This window comes from Leucopleurus acutus (genome assembly GCF_964270905.1).
Source record: "Leucopleurus acutus genome assembly, chromosome: 11".
NCBI lineage: Eukaryota > Metazoa > Chordata > Mammalia > Artiodactyla > Delphinidae > Leucopleurus > Leucopleurus acutus.
In genome coordinates this window covers 24,801,567-24,822,636 of record NC_139152.1, presented here as the reverse complement: position 1 = coordinate 24,822,636, position 21,070 = coordinate 24,801,567, and the positions used below count along the sequence as shown (strand labels likewise).

The window sequence follows — 21,070 nt, the reverse complement described above, 5'->3', positions numbered from 1 at the left end:
TTTTTGGTAAAATTGAACATAAATATGTTCTATTATGGATGCATAAAGAAAAGCTGAGGGACTTCCCTGGTGGCGCAGTAGTTAAGCATCTGCCTGCCATGCAGGGGACAAGGGTTTGATCCCCGGTCCAGGAAGATCCCACATGCCACGGAGCAACTAAGCCCGTGAGCCACAACTACTGAGCCTGCACTCTAAAGCCTGCAACCCACAACTACTGAAGCCCGCGCACCTAGAGCCTGTGCTCCGCAACAAGAGAAGCCACCACAATGAGAAGCCCGCTCGTTGCAACAAAGAGTAGCCCCTGCTCGCCGCAACTAGAGAAAGCCTGTGCGCAGCAACAAAGACCCAACACAGCCAAAAATAAATAAATAAATATATTTTTTTAAAAAAAGAAGCTGAAATGGATGGTCTTTACAATATTAAATGGTTAACTCTGGATAGTAAGATTTTGGAGAAGTTTTACTCCTCTGTATTTTTTTTTTTTTCATTGAGAATATCTCTTTTTTAAAAAAAAAGAAATCATAGGGACTTCCCTGGTGGTCCAGTGGTAAAGAATCTGCCTTCCAATTCAGGGGACATAGGTTCGATCCCTGGTCTGGGAACTAAGATCCCACATGTTGCCGGGCAACTAAGCCCGTGTGCCACAGCTTCTGAGCCCATGCACTCTGGAGCCCGCATGCCACATCTAGAGAGAAAACCCGCATGCCACAACTAGAGAAGAGAAATCCCATACACCACAACTAGAGAGAAGCCCTCGCGCCGCAACAAAGAGCCCGTGAGCTACAACTAAGACCTGACACAGCCAAGAATAAAATAAATAAATATTTAAAAAATAAAATAAAGTGGAAATCATAGAAAAACTTACACACACACGCGTGCACACACATGTGTAATACAAGTCATGAGAGGGGAATGGGGATGTACCTCAGGTGGTCATCAAAGCGCACAGTAGCCGCACAGTGGAAGATGATGTCTGTGTAGGAAAGAAGCTCCTGCATGTCCTGCATGCTGATGGCAAAGTCATTCTGATTGAGATCTGCAGAAATAGCTCGGATCTTCTCATGCACATTTGGACAAACTTCTTTGACTTTTTCAAACAGCTAAAACATAAATATAAATCATCAAAGATCATAATCACCATCACACTGTTCTTGTTTTCACTGACTTGTTTCATTATAATTCTCAAAAACTGGTTTTAGTTGTAATAATATGACTCAACCATTTGCTGTACTGCATGCAGTTCAAGGTCGCTTAGTATAATTCCTGCTTCTCTTAATTTGGTAGAATTTGAAAAAGTCAGTTCCAATAACCAGTAAGGAGTGTATTTTGAACTTTTCCTGCAGGGTGAAGGAGGGGTAGTAAGTCATCCTTATCCTGTGCCATCCTTTCTTCCCTTCCAAGGCAGCTTCAGGTTTATACATGATGATTGTTTCCATTTCTGCCTGGGAAATATTGTTTTCAGTGCAAAATTACCAGCCTTTACACAGCCTTGACAAATTACCAGCAAACTCACCAGCCTTTAAGAAGGTCTCATGAGCACAGGTTCAAAACAACTTGGTTAATTGTACCAGATTAACAAGATGTCTTAGAAGCACAAAGATAATTAGAAAAAAACAAATTGAGAAAACTTGTAATGGGTAAAACAAAAAAAATTTTATATAATCTCATTCTAATATAAATGGTAGTTATTGTCTAGTAAGAGGATTACATGAGCTCATGTACTTTTTATAAGATTTTAATTGATTTTTTAATGTTCTAATTTATTTATACAGGGAAAAGGAAAGCACTGGCAGTTTTAGCTTTTATTACAATTATTCAGATGAAACAGAGTCTCTACTTTCCCCTCCACACAGAAGTTCTCAGATTAAATTTGTATTTTCCATTTTCTCAGAAAATAACAATTTTAATGAAATGATCTTGGCTCCAGCCTACTTTGATAAAATAAAATTTTATTGTAGTATTGGTATGGTATGTTAACTGTGAGGACGAGAAAAGTAAGGTTAAATGTTTAGAAAGGTTAAGAGCAGAGACAATTAGTCTATGTTTTTAATAGTAATATAGTAATGGAGACGAACAATCCTTTTCTCCCTTTTAACCCCCAAAGAATGTTTTCATCTGTTGCTTGATCCTTAACAGAAGGCTTCTCCTCCCCATTAGAGAGCTACCCAACGCTTTTCTGTTGGGTAATAAGTTGATCTCAGGTATTCAGAGAAATCATGTCTCATTTGTATCAGGCAAGACCATGTTCAGAGGAACATGGAAATTTAAATGAAGCCAACTAGGGAAGGGAATAAAATCCACGTACTGACCTGGCAAGATAATATACTTCTGTCTTGCAGCTATGATCTTCCTGCACTATAAGGTTGGCCTTTTTAGTAAGTGTGACTATAATTCTGAAAATAATTCAGAAGTTAGGTCAATCCTCAATGCTTTTTTGACATCTGGGATTGAAAAGTATCTGAGGGACATTCTCAAAAAAGGTCATTCTGGTTCTTTCAGAAAGACATTTAATAGCTCTCCAGGCATAATGGATCATAAGCATGCTAGTATTTGCTTTCCCAGTCAAATGTTTTCCTTTGTAGTTTGTGTTAATTGTACAACAAACACAGGATTTTTTTGGATAAATTTATGTAACATTTGTACAATTACCCCCCTTTTTAATAACTGCATTTGTAGAAGGCTCTTTTTTGAGTCATGATAGATTTTATTCATAAGAACTCTATTTAAGGTTCTGTGGAGTCTGACTTTGGCCTGTGTTGACTTATGGCTGCTTGAGAGCAAGACGTGGAAAATGACCTGTGTCCATCCTTCTGGCAATGGGGCTGCTCACAGATGATGTAAGATGCCATACATAGATTTTCTGTTTTTGGTTTTTATGACTTTAAAAGGCAGAGGCTATTGTTATACTGTATTATACTTTCAGACCACCTGTGCAATGTTGAACAGCACCAAAATACATTTACAGCATTACTATTTTAGGAGATAATTACTATTTTGGGAAATAATGTCCCAATCTACATCCTATTTGTGGATTTATATTTTCAAGTGAGAGGGGATATCTGAGTGAACATAGTGTAATTTAAAAAAAAGTTTAAGGGCTTCCCTGGTGGTGCAGTGGTTGAGAGTCCGCCTGCCGATGCAGGGGACACGGGTTTGTGCACCGGTCCGGGAGGATCCCACATGCCGCGGAGCGGCTGGGCCCGTGAGCCATGGCCGCTGAGCCTGCGCGTCCGGAGCCTGTGCTCCGCAACGGGAGAGGCCACAACAGTGAGAGGCCCACGTACCGCAAAAAAAAAGAAGTTTAAGTTTTCTGATCTCGTTGGTATTGATTACAATCAGCTGAAATAAATCAATGAATTGGCTGCATCAACTCAAACCACAGTGCTAAATTAGGGTCCCATTTTACTATATTAGCCAGGCCTAATAATATGACTTGCTTTGTCTGGCATCTCAGCATACAGCTGTAGCTTCTAACAAAATAATTCTCCTTAAATGTTGGTACATCCTAAATAGAGTGCTAGAGATTACAGCCAACTGCCATGTAACAGGTCAGTGCCTTTCAAAGTGTTATCCCCCAAGTGAACTGCATTGAAATCACTAGTATGCAAGAAGACCCAACGCAGCCATAAATAAACAAACAAACAAACAAATAAATAAATAAAAGAGAAATCACTAGTATGCATCTTAAAAATGTATATTCCTGGACCCCATTCCATAATCACCAAGTAAGAAATCACTGGGGCATGCCCAGGACTTTGCATTTCACATAGTTTCACAGTTGATTTTAACTGAACCCAAGATGAGAACTTCTCTAGTTGGACTGTTAAATAACTGATGAACAATTGTGTATGACTCATTTCCCTTTTTAACTGCCCAGGGCAATTACAAGACATCAGTGGTTTTCAAACTGTGTTGGCATAAGAAAAATCTAGGGACCAATTAAAGATGATGTCCTTACTACACCCTCAGAGATCTTGACTCAGTAGGTTTGATATGTAACCCAAGAGTTGTATTTCTTAACCATCTCCACAGATAGGTCTGATGGTCCAGGTACATACTTAGAGAAACAGTGACTCCAAAAATTCATGTCCATTTTAAAATTCTGGGCTTAAATTTCACCCTCTGGCTTGTAAACTCCTTGATTCTCTTATATCTCTTTATCCTTGACAGCACCCAGTTCATTGAAATGACTCAAATTTTGCTTGTTAAATTGAAATTAATTACTGTAAGAATAGTAATAGAACCATAAATGGGAGCTTGATTCCTGAAATTGGTTACCAGCTCTTTTGTACTGGTGGAATAAAAGACAGCAGGTAACTACTGCTAAAAGAAGACACAAAGTGTTCCCTTGGGTCCTCTGTATTAACTGCCAAGGTGGGGGGGGCATGGAAAGGCTCAGAGCAGACCCTTTTCTTTTGTAATAATGACAAGACTAAATGACAGATGAAATGATGCAAATGGATCCTCAATAGATATCAGCCCTTCTGAAAGTTTTTTTTTTTTTTTTTTGGATAAGACATTTATTAAAGGCAAGAAAAAATACTTGGAATAAAAATGAGTTAAGAAAAAATAAAATTTCAAAAATTTCAGTGAAAGCCCACCAATAAAGAACTTAATATAATTATTTTAGATTCTAAGAGTTTATCATCTTCCTTCTCATATATTATTTAATGGCATAGGACTGAGATGGTAAAGCGTTGAATAACTACTTGCTATTTTTGAACACTCAGGACTGCTGCTTTTCCATTTTAGGAAACCATGTTCTTGACAGGAGGAAGACACATTTCTGTGGTCACTGAAAGATAACAGCTGTGAGGTGATCTAAGCATTTCAAACTGATAACAAAGCAATACATTTTTCTTGGAAAGTTTAGGAGTGTTCCATTGATTTGACATTATACAGGCAAGTATTTCTCTCTCTTTCAATTTATTTTTTAAACATGAGAGACTATTATGGCAATAATTACTTATAGCTCAGAGGCAAGAGAGAAACTTTGAAAATCCTAAGTAAGAAAATTGACAGAAAGAGAACTTTTTGGATTCAATAAACTCCTTAGGTATGACTTCTGTGGCCAGAGACTAAGACTGCATTTTTATTAGAAGCAGGAATTGGGCAAGGAGTGGAGGGCATGACATTTATATAATGCTTTTGAAACAATGTACAGGCCCTGCACTTGGACTTCTACCGTCAATTTGTTATCCACATGACCTAACTTGGGAGGCATCTAGGAGTCACTACCTCCTGAAGGCTATTAAATGTAATCATTCCTTTCTAATCATGAGAGTCTTTGATCTTTATTCAGTTTACTGATTCCCTCTCTTCAAATATAATTATATTATTTAGTCACAATAACCAACCAAAATTTGCTTAGTATTTTTATTTTGTGGAAAAAAAAGTTAGGTCCCTTAAACTAATGTGCAAATCTCTATGGAATATCTGGCATCCCAATGAAAAAGAGAGCCTGTAACATTTATCATAGAAATTTTAGAGTGCTGAGTAAAAGCAAATCAACGAATTTTGCAAGTTAGCTCTTGAACAAGAAAGACATTAAGAAAGGCTATATATAATCTAAGTTGAGAACAATTAAATACAAATAAATGCATGTAAATTAAGGCAAAAACCCATCATACCTAATGTAAAGATTCACAAAATTCACAAAACGTTAGGATTTTGCTAGTTCACTACTAACTTCCATAAGATATGAAGAATTAACCTAGAAGTTTTTACTGCTTTAGTGAGGACCACTCTATAGGACCATAAGGCAGTCTGCTGTAGTACTAGTTTGTCAAATTTTTGCATACAGTAGGGTTGCTTGAGAAGTTGTTTAAAAAGACAAAAAACCCAAAAAACCCAGATGTACTGACCCTAGAGATTCTGACTGAGTTCTGAGTTGAAGCTTGGGCGCCTGGAGTTTGTACAAGCTCTCTAATGAGTCTGATACACACTGAAGGTGTGAACCATTGGTGTATTAGAAAGATCCCAGGCTCTTTGGAGTCAGGAAGGCCAGGGTTTGAAGCCTAGTTCTGCCATTTACTAACTGTGTGACTGGGGTAAGTTACTCACCTCATGGGGCCTCCGTGTCTTCACCTGCATATTTATCTAAAATGTCAATCAAAGGACTGTCTCATTCTGTGATCTCAGAGAACTAATTCAGCATGTAATCTGCTATTCTTTTTTTTTCTACTTTTCTTTTTTTCCCACAGTTTTATTAAGAAATAATTGAATACATTACTGTATAAGCTTAAGAGGTACAGCGTGATGGCTTGATTTACATATATTGTGAAATGATTACCACAATAGGTTCAGCTAACATCCATCTTCTCATATAGATACAATAAAAAGAAAAGAATGAAAAAAAGGAAAAAAATGTTCTCCTTGTGATGAGAACCCTTAGGAATTACTCTATTAACAACTTTCCTGTCTATCATACCTATTCTGCTATTCTTGAAAACAATTTTGCATTTAACAAAATTATAGTTCACTTTACGTAAGAATCTATAATGAATGCTAGAGGTGACACAGTTCATCATCTTGTTAACGCTCTGTTCCCATGCCAAAGGCCTGCTTCACAGAGTTCTTTGAGAATAAGTACCTGGTTAGAGGAAGCAATTTACTAGGGGTAGCAATGCAATTCAGTGGGGAAAACATGGGCATAGGAGATAAGAAAACTGCATTTACAGTCTGCTTTTTCACTACCTTGGTACTTCCTTGGATAGGTGACAACTTTCTTGGAGTAATTTCTCATCTGTGAGGTAGCAATAAGGCATACCACAGAGTTTTGTGAGGATTAAATAGGGTAATAAAAGTCAGATGCCTAGCATAGTGGCTACCACTTAGTACGTTTCTAATAATAGGAAAACTTCCTTTCTGCTTCCACAGAAATACTCCATTTTCAAAAGCTGCTAATCAGACAGCTATGTGTGTATTTGTGCGTCATCCCAAGGTTTCTGATTATACCATGTGATCCTGATACCTCTGAAAACCGAATATATTCCAGAGTGTCGACTTAACAAAAAAATACACAGTGAGAGCTGCGAGTTAAGTTTTATTTCGGGCAAAATGAGGACTCCAGCCCAGTAGACAGCACCACAGATAGTTCTGACAAACTGCTGCAAAGAGGTAGGAGGGAAGTTCAGTATATATGTGATTTCGGTGAAGGGGGAGTACATGCAATCAAGCACATATTTTTTTTTTAACATCTTTATTGGAGTATAATTGCTTTACAATGGTGTGTTAGTTTCTGCTTTATAACAAAGTGAATCAGTTATACATATACATATGTTCCCATATCTCTTTCCTCTTGCGTCTCCCTCCCTCCCACCCTCCCTATCCCACCTCTCTAGGTGGTCACAAAGCACTAAGCTGATCTCCCTGTGCTATGCGTCTCCTTCCCACTAGCTATTTTACGTTTGGTAGTGTATATATGTCCATGCCACTCTCTCACTCTGTCCCAGCTTACCCTTTCCCCTCCCTGTATCCTCAAGTCCACCTCTAGTAGGTCTGCGTCTTTATTCCTGTCTTGACCCTAGCTTCCTCATGACTATTTTTTATTTGTTTTTTAGATTCCATATATATGTGTCAGCATACGGTATTTATCTTTCTCTCTCTGACTTACTTCACTCTGTATGACAGACTCCAGGTCCATCCACCTCACCACAAAAAAATCAATTTCGTTTCTTTTTATGGCTGAGTAATATTGCATTGTATATATGTGCCACACCTTCTTTATCCATTCATCTGTCGATAGACACAATAGCTTCCATGTCCAGGCTATTGTAAATAGAGCTGAAATGAACACTGTTGTACATGACTCTTTTTGAATTATGGTTTTGTCAGGGTATATGCCCAGCAGTGGGATTGCTGGGTTGCATGGTAGTTCCATTTGTACATTTTCAAGGAACCTCCATAGGTTTTCCCCAGTGGCTGCATCAATTTACATTGTCACCAACAGTGCAAGAGGGATCCCCTTTCTCCATACCCTCTCCAGCATTTACTGTTTGTAGATTTTTTGATGATGGCCATTCTGACCAGTGTGAGATGATATCTCATTGTAGTTTTGATTTGCAATTCTCTAATGATCAATGATGTTGAGCATTCTTTCATGTGTTTGTTGGCAATTGGTTTATCTTCTTTGGAGAAATGTCCACCAGGTCTTCTGCCCATTTTTGGATTGAGCCATTTGTTCTCCTGATATTGAGCTGCATGAGCTGCTGGTAAATTTTGGAGATTAATCCCTTGTCAGTTGTTTCATTTGCAAATATTTTCTCCCATTCTGAGAGCTGTCTTTTCGTATTGTTTATGGTTTCCTTTGCTGTGCAAAAGCTTTTAAGTTTCATTAGGTCCCATTTGTTTATTTTTCTTTTTATTTCCATTTCTCTAGGAGGTGGGTGAAAAAAGAGCTTGCTGTGATTTATGCTATGGAGTGTTCTGCCTATGTTTTTCTCTAAGAGTTTAATAGTGTCTGGCCTTACATTTAGGTCTTTAATCCATTTTGAGTTTATTTTTGTGTATGGTGTTAGGGAGTGTTCTAATTTCATACTTTTACATGTAGCTGTCCAGTTTTCCCAGCACCATGTACTGAAGAGGCTGTCTTTTCTCTATTGTATATTCTTGCCTCCTTTATCAAAGATAAGGTGACCATATGTGCGTGGGTTTATCTCTGGGCTTTCTATCCTGTTCCATTGAGCTGTATTTCTGTTTTTGTGCCAGTACCATACTGTCTTGATTACTGTAGCTTTGTAGTATAGTCTGAAGTCAGGGAGCCTGATTGCTCCAGCTCCATTTTTCTTCCTCAAGATTGCTTTGGCTATTCAGGGTATTTTATGTTTCCATACAAATTGTGAGATTTTTTGTTCTAGTTTTGTGAAAAATGCCAGTGATAGTTTGATAGGGATTGCATTGACTCTGTAGATTGCTTTGTGTAGTAGAGTTATTTTCACAATGTTGATTCTTCCAATCCAAGAACATGGTATATCTCTCCATCTATTTGTACCATCTTTAATTTCTTTCATCAGTGCCTTATAATTTTCTGCATACAGGTCTTTTGTCTCCTTAGGTAGGTTTATTCCTAGATATATTATTCTTTCTGTTGCAATGGTAAATGGGAGTGTTTTCTTAATTTCACTTTCAGATGTTTCATCATTAGTGTATAGGAATGTCAGAGATTTCTGTGCATTAATTTTGTATCCTGCTACTTTACCAAATTCATTGATTAGCTCTAGTAGTTTTCTGGTAGCATCTTTAGGATTCTCTATGTATAGTATCATGTCATCTGCAAACAGTGACAGCTTTATTTCTTTTCCGATTTGGATTCCTTTTATTTCCTTTTCTTCTCTGATTGCTGTGGCTAAAACTATATTGAATAAGAGTGGTGAGAGCGGACAACCTTGTCTTGTTCCTGATCTTAGTGGAAATGGTTTCAGTTTTTCACCACTGAGGACAATGTTGGCTGTGGGTTTGTCATATATGGCCTTTATTATGTGGAGGTGAGTTACCTCTATGCCTACTTTCTGGAGGGTTTTTATCATAAATGGGTGTTGAATTTTGTCAAAAGCTTTCTCTGCATCTATTGAGATGATCATATGGTTTTTCTCCTTCAATTTGTTAATATGGTGTATCACATTGATTGATTTGCTTATATTGAAGAATCCTTGCATTCCTGGGATAAACCGCACTTGATCATGGTGTATGATCCTTTTAATGTGCTGTTGGATTCTGTTTACCAGTATTTTGTTGAGGATTTTTGCATCTATGTTCATCAGTGATATTGGCCTGTAGTTTTCTTTCTTTGTGACAGCTTTGTCTGGTTTTGGAATCAGGGTGATGGTGGCCTCGTAGAATGAGTTTGGGAGTGTTCCTCCCTCTGCTATATTTTGGAAGAGTTTGAGAAGGATAGGTGTTAGCTCTTCTCTAAATGTTTGGTAGAATTCGCCTGTGAAGCCATCTGATCCTGGGCTTTTGTTTGTTGGAAGATTTTAAATCACAGTTTTAATTTCAGTGCTTGTGATTGGTCTGTTCATATTTTCTATTTCTTCCTGGTTCAGTCTTGGAAAGTTGTGCATTTCTAAGAATTTGTCCATTTCTTTCAGGCTGTACATTTTATTGGCATAGAGTTACTTGTAGTAATCTCTCATGATCCTTGTATTTCTGCAGTGTCAGTTGTTACTTCTCCTTTTTCATTTCTAATTCTATTGATTTGAGTCTTCTCCTCTTTTTCTTGATGACTCTGGCTAATGGTTTATCGCTTTTGTTTATCTTCTCAAAGAACCAGCCTTTAGTTTTATTAATCTTTGCTATCATTTCCTTCATTTCTGATGTGATATTTATTATTTCTTTCCTTCTGCTAACTTTGGGTTTTTTTGTTCTTCTTTCTCTAATTGCTTTAGGTGTAAGGTTAAGTTGTTTATTTGAGATGTTTCTTGTTTCTTAAGGTAGGATTGTATTGCTATAAACTTCCCTTTTAGAAGTGCTTTTGCTGCATCCCATGGGTTTTGGGTTGTCGTGTTTTCATTGTTATTTGCTTCTAGGTATTTTTTGATTTCTTCTTTGATTTCTTCAGTGATCTCTTGGTTATTAAGTAGTGTATTGTTTATCCTCCATGTGTTTGTATTTTTAACAGATTTTTTCCTGTAATTGATACCTAGTCTTACAGCATTGTGGTCAGAAAAGACACTTGATATGATTTCAATTTTCTTAAATTTACCAATGCTTGATTTCTGACCCAAGATATGATCTATCCTGGAGAATGTTCCATGAGCACTTGAGAAGACAGTGTATTCTGATGTTTTTGGATGGAATGTCCTATACATTATCAATTAAGTCCATCTTGTTTAATGTATCATTTAAAGCTTGTGTGTCCTTATTTATTTTCATTTTGGATGATCTGTCCATTGGTGAAAGTGGGGTGTTAAAGTCCCCTACTATGAATGTGTTACTGTTGATTTCCCATTTTATGGCTGTCGGTATTTGCCTTATGTATTGAGGTGCTCCTATGTTGGGTGCATAAATATTTACAATTGTTATATCTTCCTCTTGGATCGATCCCTTGATCATTATGTAATGTTCTTCTTTGTCTCTTGTAACAGTCTGTTTTAAAGTCTGTTTTGTCTGACATGAGAATTGCTACTCCAGCTTTCTTTTGTTTTCCATTTGTAAGGAATATCTTTTTCCATCCCCTCACTTTCATTCCATATGTGTCCCTAGGTCTGAAGTGGGTCTCTTGTAGATAGAATATATACAGGTCTTGTTTTTGTATCCATTCAGCCAGTCTATGTCTTTTGGTTGGAGCATTTAATCCATTTACATTTAAGGTAATTATCGATATGTATGTTCCTATTACCATTTTCTTAATCGTTTTGGGTTTGTTATTGTAGGCCTTTTCCTTCCCTTGTGTTCCTGCTTATTGAAGTTCCTTTAGCATTTGTTGTAAAGCTGGTTTCATGGTGCTGAATTCTCTTAGCTTTTGCTTGTCTGTAAAGGTTTAAATTTCTCTGTCAAATGTGATTGAGATCCTTGCTGGGTAGAGTAATCTTGGTTGTAGGTTTTTCCCATTCATCACTTTAAATATGTCCTGCCACTCCCTTCGAGCTTGGAGAGATTCTGCTGAAAGATTGGCTCTTAACCTTATGGGGATTCCCTTGTGTGCTATTTGTTGTTTTTCCCTTGCTGCTTTTAAAATTTTTTCTTTGTATTTAGTTTTTGATAGTTTGATTAATATGTGTCTTGGCATGTTTCTCCTTGGATTTATCCTGTATGGGACTCTCTGTGCTTCCTGGACTTGATTAACTATTTCCTTTCCCATATTAGGGAAGTTTTAAACTAATCTCTTCAAATATTTTCTCAGTCCCTTTGTTTTTTTTCTTCTTCTTCTGGAACCCCTATAATTCGAATGTTGGTGCATTTAATCTTGTCCCAGAGGTCTCTGAGACTGTCCTCAATTCTTTCCATTCTTTTTTCTTTATTCTGCTGTGCAGTAGCTATTTCCACTATTTTATCTTCCAGATTACTTATCCGTTCTTCTGCCTCACTTATTCTGCTATTGATCCCTTCTAGAGGATTTGTAATTTCATTTATTGTGTTGTTTATCACTGTTTCTTTGGTCTTTAGTTCTTTTAGGTCCTTGTTAAATGTTTCTTGTATTTTCTCCATTCTATTTCCAAGATTTTGGATCATCTTTACTGTCATTATTATGAATTCTTTTTCAGGTAGACTGCCTATTTTGTCTTCAGTTGTTTGGTCTGGTGGGTTTTTACCTTGCTCCTTCACCTGCTGTGTGTTTCTCTGTCTTCTCATTTTGCTTAACTTACTGTGTTTGGGGTCTCCTTTTCGCAGGGTGCAGGTTCATAGTTCCCATTGTTTTTTGGTGTCTGCCCCCAGTGGCTATGGTTGGTTCAGTGGGTTTTGTAGGCTTCCTGGTGGAGGGGACTAGTGCCTATGTTTTGGTGGATGAGGCTGGATCTTATCTTTCTGGTGGGCAGGTCCACGTGTGGTGGTGTGTTTTGGGGTATCTGTGGCCTTATTATGATTTTAGGCAGCCTCTCTGCTAATGGGTGGGAATGTGCTCCTGTCTTGCTAGTTGTTTGGCATAGGGTGTCCAGCACTGGAGCTTGCTGGTCACTGAGTGGAGCTGGGTCTTGGCATTGAGATGGAGATCACTGGGAGATTTTCGCCGTTTGATATTATGTGGAGCTGGACCACATAATATTGGTCTTGTGGACATGATACTGGTCATGTAGACCAATGTCCTGAACTTGGTTCTCCCACTTCAGAGGCACAGCCCTGACGCCTGGCTGGAGCACCAACAGCCTGTCATCCACACGGCGCACAATAAAAGGGAGAAAAAGAAAGAAAGAAGAAGATAAAATAAAATAAAGTTATTAATATGAAAAATAATTATTAAAAAAGTTTTTAAAGTAATTCAAATAAAGGAATGAAAGAAGAGAGCAACCAAACCAAAAAACAAATACTCCAATGATAACAAGCACTAAAAACTATATTAAAAAAACAAACAAAGAAAAAAAAAGGACAGAGAGAACCCTAGAACAAATGGTAAAAGCAAAGCTATACAGACAAAATCACACACAGAAGCATACACATACACACTCACAAAAAGAGAAAAAGGGAAAAAATATATATATATCGTTGCTCCCAACGTCCACCTCCTGAATTTGGGATGATTCGTTGTCTATTCATGTATTCCAGAGATAAAGGGTATATCAGGTTGATTGTGGAGATTTAATCCACTGCTCCTGAGGCTGCTGGGAGAGATTTCCCTTTCTCTGCTTTGTTCACATAGCTCCCGGGGTTCAGCTTTGGATTTAGCCCCACCTCTGCATGTAGTTCACCTGAGGGCATCTATTCTTCACTCATACAGGACAGGGTTAAAGGAGCAGCTGATTTGGGGGCTCTGGCTTATTCAGGCCAGGGGCGGGGTGGGGTATGGTGTGTGGGGTGAGCCTGTGGTGGCAGAGGCCGGCAGGATGTTGCACCAGCCTGAGGTGCACCGTGCGTTCTCCCAGGGAAGTTGTCCCTGGATCACAGGACCCTGGCAGTGGTGGGCCGCACAGGCTCCCGGGAGGGGAGGTGTGGACAGTGACCTGTGCTCGCACACAGGCTTCTTGGTGGCAGCAGCAGCAGGCTTAGCATCTCATGCCCATCTCTGGGGTCACGCTGATAGCCGTGGCTCACGCCCATCTTTGGAGCTCCTTTAAGCGGCACTCTTAATCCCCTCTCCTCGCGCACCAGGAAACAGAGGCAAGAAAAAGTCTCTTGCCTCTTCAGCAGGTCCAGACTTTTTCCCGGACTCTCTTGCGGCTAGCTGTGGTGCACTAGCCCGCATCAGGCTGTGTTCACACAGCCAATCCCAGTCCTCTCCCTGGGATCTGACCTCTGAAGCCTGAGCCTCAGCTCCCAACCCTGCCCGCCCTGGCGGGTGAGTAGGCAAGCCTCTCGGGCTGGTGAGTGCTGGTCGGCACAAATCCTCTGTGCAGGAATCTCTCCGCTTTGCCCTCCACACCCCCGTTGCTGCATTATCCTTCGTGGCTCCGAAGCTTACCCCGTCTGCCACCCATGGTCTCTGCCCGCGAAGGGGCTTCTAGTGTGTGGAAACCTTTCCTCCTTCACAGCTCCCTCCCACTGGTGCAGGTCCCGTCCCTCTTCTTTTGTCTCTGTTTATTCTTTTTTCTTTTGCCCTACCCAGGTACGTGGGGAGTTTCTTGCCTTTTGGGAGGTCTGAGGTCTTCTGCCAACATTCAGTAGGTGTTCTGTAGGAGTTGTTCCACATGTAGATGTATTTCTGATGTATTTGTGGGGAGGAAGGTGATATCTGCGTCTTACTCTTCTGCGTCTTACTCTTCTGCCATTTTGAAGCTCCCCTTCAAGCACATATTTTTTGTAGAATGTTTCTGCTGGTCTCGTGAAGGTTACTGCTGGTCATGAGGAACAGATGTCACCATGAAGTATTTTAGTGTTTTTCTAGATATGCGGAGATACAAGAATCGGGCTCATAAAATCGACTCCTGAAAATATCTAACTATCTGAAGACCTGTTCTGCCAGTTTTTCCCAGAGCACAGAGAGTCTCATTACAGCTCTCCACCCTGAACACCTTTCAGGCAGGTGTTGAAAATCAGCAGCTGCAGCAGCACATGATTTAATCCTTGTAGAGGGAGCTGGCAAGTGCCAGTGGCGAGTGCCAATTAGTTGACAAGAGTCATGTTGAATCCTGTGGTTTGGTGACTTTTTTGAATGAAATCAGTACAGGCAATGTGAAGCGTTTGAGAAAAAGACTTGATGTGATTGGAATAAATTTAAAAAGAAGGAAAGAAATTGGACATGTGAAATCATGCCAGGGATTGAATTAACTAGTGAATGGTACTGTAAAAGAAAACAAGAGATTGAGAAATAAATTGTTTCTGTTTCTGGGACCTTAAAGAATATCCCCAGGACAAAATCAATTTAAAAAGTTTTTTTTTTTTTTTCTTAAAAGGAAGGAAATGGCCCTTAGGGGAGAAGGCTTAACATGCTTCAACTAATCTGAGTTGAGTGTCTGTCAAACTGAGAATCAGTTATACTCTTTCAAAAGTGTGTTTGTTAATCATGGGAAATTTTAATTCCTGGCAATAGTCCCTCAAGTTGTCTCAAGTTTACAAAAGCCTCTTGCTTTTTTGTGGGATCATTAGTTTCTTAGGAAAAGTAAAAAGTGGTAATGGAACAAAACTGACTTTGGGAATTTAAAATACAAACTTCTGGTTCTAATTGCCTTTGCCTTATATGGAGATTTAACAGAATTATTAATATCAATCAGAAATTCATATTGTTTTGGAAGTTGTGGACAAGCAGCTTTTACACAGAGTAGCCTGAACCAAACATGAAAATGCTTTTCTTCCTTATAAAAGAGTCTATGAAGGGCTTCCCTGGTGGCGCAGTGGTTGAGAGTCCGCCTGTCAATGCAGGGGACACAGGTTCGTGCCCCGGTCTGGGAGGATCCCACATGCCGCGGAGCGGCTGGGCCCGTGAGCCATGGCCGCTGAGCCTGCACGTCCGGAGCCTGTGCTCCGCAACGGGAGAGGCCACAACAGTGAGAGGCCCGCGTACCGCAAAAAAAGAAAAAAAAAAAAAGAGTCTATGAAAATTAACAATGAACTTTTACATAAAATGAATAACTTTTCTGTTGGGTGCTTCTTAATACTCCAGTGATGTCAAAGTGTTGGCCTTTTCTTTGCCTGTGTTATTTAGTTGGAAGTTAATTTGTTTAAACGCATTATTTTTCCTCTTAGGGATCTAATGTCTTCTAAAAACTACCAAACAGTGATAATCTTGCAAAATGATTCAATAAACTATTTCATAAAATGTTGCTATCTTCTATTGTCTTAAATCTAATCAGTTCTATGAACTCTGGGCCCCGTGTGTGACCCTGCATGATTCATTGCCCAAAACTCTCCAGGGTATTTCAAAGTTGATTTATCTCAGGAGCAGCTGAGAGCTTATTGAGTAATTCACATTTTTCCAGAGAAGTTGACTTAAAATATCCAGTGCAACCTGCCAAGCTCTGCCTTTGTTTATAAATCTGCTTCCTGGTGACATCATACAGGATGGTCCCTCCCTGGGAGTCTTGAATTTTGCCTGGTCTTCTCAGATGCTGCATTCTAAACCCAGCACAATCTCATTTTAACCCTTTCCTTACCTGATTACTCTAGTTTAAGAGGAAATGCCTAACCATCTCTGGTATTCTCTCAATGAATTTTTTTTTTTTTAGATTCTGATCTCACTCTTAATTAACTACCTCACTCAATATAAATTCAACTACTTGTGGCTTTATTTTTCAGGTACGGATATTGTCTTCTTGATGTTTTCTTAAAGAGTTATTCAGAGTAGATTATGACCAACTTAAGAACATAAATGGATATAAATGGGACATGACTGTTGTAAAAAGGAACACATCTTTAAAGCACTGAAGAACCTCAAAATGCTGTCAACACTTTGAGCTTCATAACTGAATGATTTATTTGCAACTAATTATCTCTTGTCGTGGGGAAGAATGATGTCTTTAAGCAAAGCCGCATTCTAGATAGCAAAATAAATATCAATTTTGCCACTGAAAATTGTTTCTGCTACCTGGAAAGCTTGTTGGTTCATACTTAAATGAGCACATTTTTCATAACAAGAGACCAAGCAGTCAGCTTGGGATGCCTGGGGACCCACAAGTGGGTCTGCGGTTAGCATGTTCACATGTCAACATGGGAAATTTGGCTTATTCTCCGTAGAAACTTCTCAGATTTTGTGAAAGAAATTAGGAGAGTTTTCTTAAAAACGATTTTATAGACTTAGAATCGTATTTCTTTCTTTCTTTTTTTTTTGAGTCTTACTTTTATTTTTTATTTTATTTTTTAAACATCTTTATTGGAGTATAATTGCTTTACAATGTTGCGTTAGTTTCTGCTGTATAACGCAGTGAATCGGCTATATGTATACATATACCCCATATCTCCTCCCTCTTGCGTCTCCCTCCCACCCTCCCTCTCCCACCCTCCCTCTCCCACCCCTCTAGGTGGTCACAAAGCACTTAGCTGATCTCCCTGTGCTATGCAGCTGCTTCCCACTAGCTATCTATTTTACATTTAGTAGTGTATATATGTCAATGCTACTCTCTCACTTCGGTCAAACTATTTAATTCTGATAAAGTTTCTAAACTAAAAGTAAACAACTTATATCTGATGACATAATTTTGGAAATTCGTGATTGCTTTGCTGCCTTATTTATTTACTATCTTAAAAAGTGGGCTTGGGCTTCCCTGGTGGCGCAGTGGTTGAGAGTCCGCCTGCCGATGCAGGGGACGTGGGTTCGTGCCCCGGTCCGGGAAGATCCCACATGCCGTGGAGCAGCTGGGCCCGTGAGCCATGGCCGCTGAGCCTGCGCGTCCGGAGCCTATGCTCCGCAACAGTGAAAGGCCAGCGTACCGCAAAAAAAAAAAAAAAAAAAAGTGGGCTTTTTCTCCCACTATAAAAATAAAACAACTTCATTGTAATTGCATTTAGAAAACTCTTTTGGAAAAAGATTATTGTTCTGGTTTTTCACTACAAAAGACAGTGGTTTTTTTACTTAACGATAAAAGTAAACATGTTCAATAAATATATTTGCACATTATTTATGTGTGTCTCTGGTTGTTTTCTTAGAGTGCCACCTTAATTATCTTTGTGAGAAAGTCCTCAAGGATCTGCCATTAATTCAGATACCTTTCCCTCAATTGATATGTTCCTTTAAGTGGTCTGAAAATACTTAAGGATCTTAGCATATGTGAGGAAACTGATCCTCTGTTCTGATTCTTGAGTATCAATTCTATGTGGCCAAAGGATTAAAAATAACCTTCTTTCCAAAGCATTTCCTACTTAATTGTCTCTCTCTGAAGGCATGGAAACAGGAAGTGAGAGGTAGTTGCTGTCCATACCGTGAAAGGAAAGGAATGAAGCTGATGAACGAATTTTGATAGATATCAATAGAACAGATGTTCTCTTGACCATATTTCCTGGGGACACAGTGGGAATCAAAGGCAAACCGGTAACAGTTTTATTCATTATGTTTTAAAGAAAGTTTCCAAGCCTCCTATACCTGATACCATTAATCTACCTTCAAGCACACTGTATTACTTAAGGTGGATTAGAATTCATGCATTGTTTTGTGTGACAGGAGGCAAGTACCAAGTAAAAGTAATACCAGACCCTTCTTAGGAATAAGGCTTGGAGGCATTTAAATCACTCTGTCATGTCAAAATAAAGTTCAATGGCAGAATCTAGACTGGATCTTGATTCATATAAGATATTTAATAAATATTTGTAGAATCAGAGGCCTTCCAGAAGAAACTTTAACCCAGACAGGAAAGCTCTTCTGAGTAAGAACCTAGGGTGAGAGTGGTCATACAACAGAAGTAAAGACTGGCTTAAAGAACTGGAGTACATTAAACTTGTTCATTGAACATATTTGGTTGATTACCTACAGAGTGTCAAGCACTGTGTCAGATGTGGAAGACACAGTGGGAACACACGAAGGAAATAATGAAAAGGCCTTAGTTTAAAAAATTAAAGGGAAAAAATTGGGATAATAAATGTGTTATTGATTTCAGCAAATCAAATGCTTCTGAGAAAATGGTGTATTATTTGACAAACCTGAGACTCTTCTCATTGAATCTGAAATTAGGAAAGCATAAAAGCAGACAGAATTACTATGAAACCAAAGATGTCTGGGTATATTCCTTTAAGTATAACCCTGTGTTGGAAAGTTGGTTGTGGGGACCCACATGTTTGGAATAACAGACTTGCACCATTTCCTTCTAAATTCTAACCAAATCGAGGAAAACTAGACTTCATATGGAATAGTTTCACTTTTAAAGGAAACCATTGCAAAAATATTAAACTATATCATTCTCTTTTTATGAAGAAGCCCAGGCCCTGTCTTTCTATCTGACCACATAAGTCAAAATTTATGGAAGTATAATTAATGCCTTTGCTGCAGAAACCAGAAATAGAGACTGAAGAAGAAATGTCCATATTTCAATGTCTTCAGCATTTTGGTGCTATAGCAATTGTTCCCTTTTAAAATACTCATTTAGACATATCTTCAATAGTGTTACTGTAATAGCAAAGTCTCTTTGAGGAAAAGGAAAGATTTTTAATGACAAAAGAAAAATACTGTTTATTCTGAGGTTGAATTTAGGAGCCCATGTGAAGGAAGGCTTAGCAAAGGGGAAGATAGGTGAGACTGACTGCTCATATGAAGCTAACTTTGTATGCTGGATTTGATTCTATTAGGGCTATCTTTTTTTTTTAAACATTTTTAATGGAGTATAATTGCTTTACAATGGTATGTTAGTTTCTGCTTTATAATAAGTGAATCAACTATACATATAGATATATCCCCATATCCCCTCCCTCTTGTGCCTACCTCCCACCTTCCCTATCCCACCCCTCTAGGTGGTCACAAATCACCGAGCTGATCTCCCTGTGCTATGCAGCTGCTTCCCACTAGCTGTCGGTTGTACATTTGGTAGTGTATATATGTCCATGCCACTCTCTCACTTCGTCCCAGCTTACCCTTCCCCCTCCCCATGTCCTCAAGTCCATTCTCTACATCCGTGTCTTTATTCCTGTCCTGCCCCTAGGTTCTTCAGAACCATTTTATTTATTTTTAGATTCCATATATACGTGTTAGCATACGGTATTTGTTTTTCTCCTTCTGTCTTCATTCTGTATGATTGATAGACTCTAGGTCCATCCACCTCACTACAAACAACTCAGTTTCATTTCTTTTATGGCTGAGTAATATTCCATTGTATATATGTGCTACATCTTCTTTATCCATTCATCTGTCAATGGACACTTATGTTGCTTCCATGTCCTGGCTATTGTAAACAGAGCTGCAATGAACATTGTGGTACATGACTCTTTTTGAATTATGGTTTTCTTAGGGTATATGGCCAGTAGTGGGATTGCTGGGTCATATGGTAGTTCTATTTTTAGTTTTTTAAGGAACCTCCATACTGTTCTCCATAGTGGCTGTATCAATTTACATTCCCACCAACAGTGCAAGAGGGTTCCCTTTTCTCCACACCCTCTCCAGCATTTATTGTTTGTAGATTTTTTGATGATGCCCATTCTGACTGGTGTGAGGTGATACCTCATTGTAGTTTTGATTTGCATTTCTCTAATGATTAGTGATGTTGAGCATCCTTTCATGTATTTGTTGGCCATCTGTATATCTTCTTTGGAGAAATGTCTATTTAGGTCTTCTGCCCATTTTTGGATTGGGTTGTTTGGTTTTTTGATATTGAGCTGCTGGTAAATTTTGGAGATTAATCCTTTGTCAGTTGCTTTATTTGCAAATATTTTCCCCCATTCTGAGGGTTGTTTTTTGTCTTGTTTATGGTTTCCTTTGCTGTGCAAAAGCTTTTAAGTTTCATTAGGTCCCATTTGTTTATTTTTATTTCCATTTCTCTAGGAGGTGAGTCAAAAAGGATCTTGCTGTGATTTATGTCATAGAGTGTGCTGCCTATGTTTTCCCCTAAGAGTTTTATAGTGTCTGGCCTTACATTTAGGTCTTTAATCCATTTTGAGTTTATTTTTGTGTATGATGTTCGGGAGTGTTCTAAGTTCATTATTTTCCATGTAGCTGTCCAGTTTTCCCAGCAGGAGAAGAAGTTTTAAAACTACAACTGGAGGACGGCTGCTGACTAGAAATGTAAAGTCCTGAGCATCCAGGAATTTAGCAAATGGCTGCTGACTGCAGTTTTCTTGGTTTTAAGATACCGCCAAGCTCCAGTTTAGTTATCTCTGCATTGGAGATGACAAATTTATGGGTATGTTTTGGATTAGTTAAAAAACAAAGCTGATTATTTTATATTTTACATTAATAAAACTCAGAGAAATTTTATTTTGCCTTTTTAACCCATATGTCAGCTTGGGTCTCCCTCTAAACTTAATTAAATTATGATTGATTATTATAAGATTCTCTGTAAGATTATTGAGAATTTCCAGGCGGCCAGTGATTGGCTTAGATCTGAAGTTTCTGAACAAATCAGTACAT

The 21,070-nt window shown here is 38.6% G+C and overlaps 1 protein-coding gene across 1 annotated transcript in view; it reads right to left on the bottom strand.

Annotated features, from left to right (window-relative positions):
* The window catches only part of FAR2 (fatty acyl-CoA reductase 2), a gene marked incomplete at its 3' end in the record, with an annotated part of 135,170 nt that overhangs the window by 26,546 nt on the left and 87,554 nt on the right, over window positions 1–21,070 (bottom strand). The window contains exon 3 of the mRNA XM_082851106.1: window positions 925–1,100. Within this exon, the coding sequence (XP_082707232.1) occupies window positions 925–1,100 (176 nt within the window). The remainder of the gene's footprint in view (window positions 1–924; window positions 1,101–21,070) is intronic.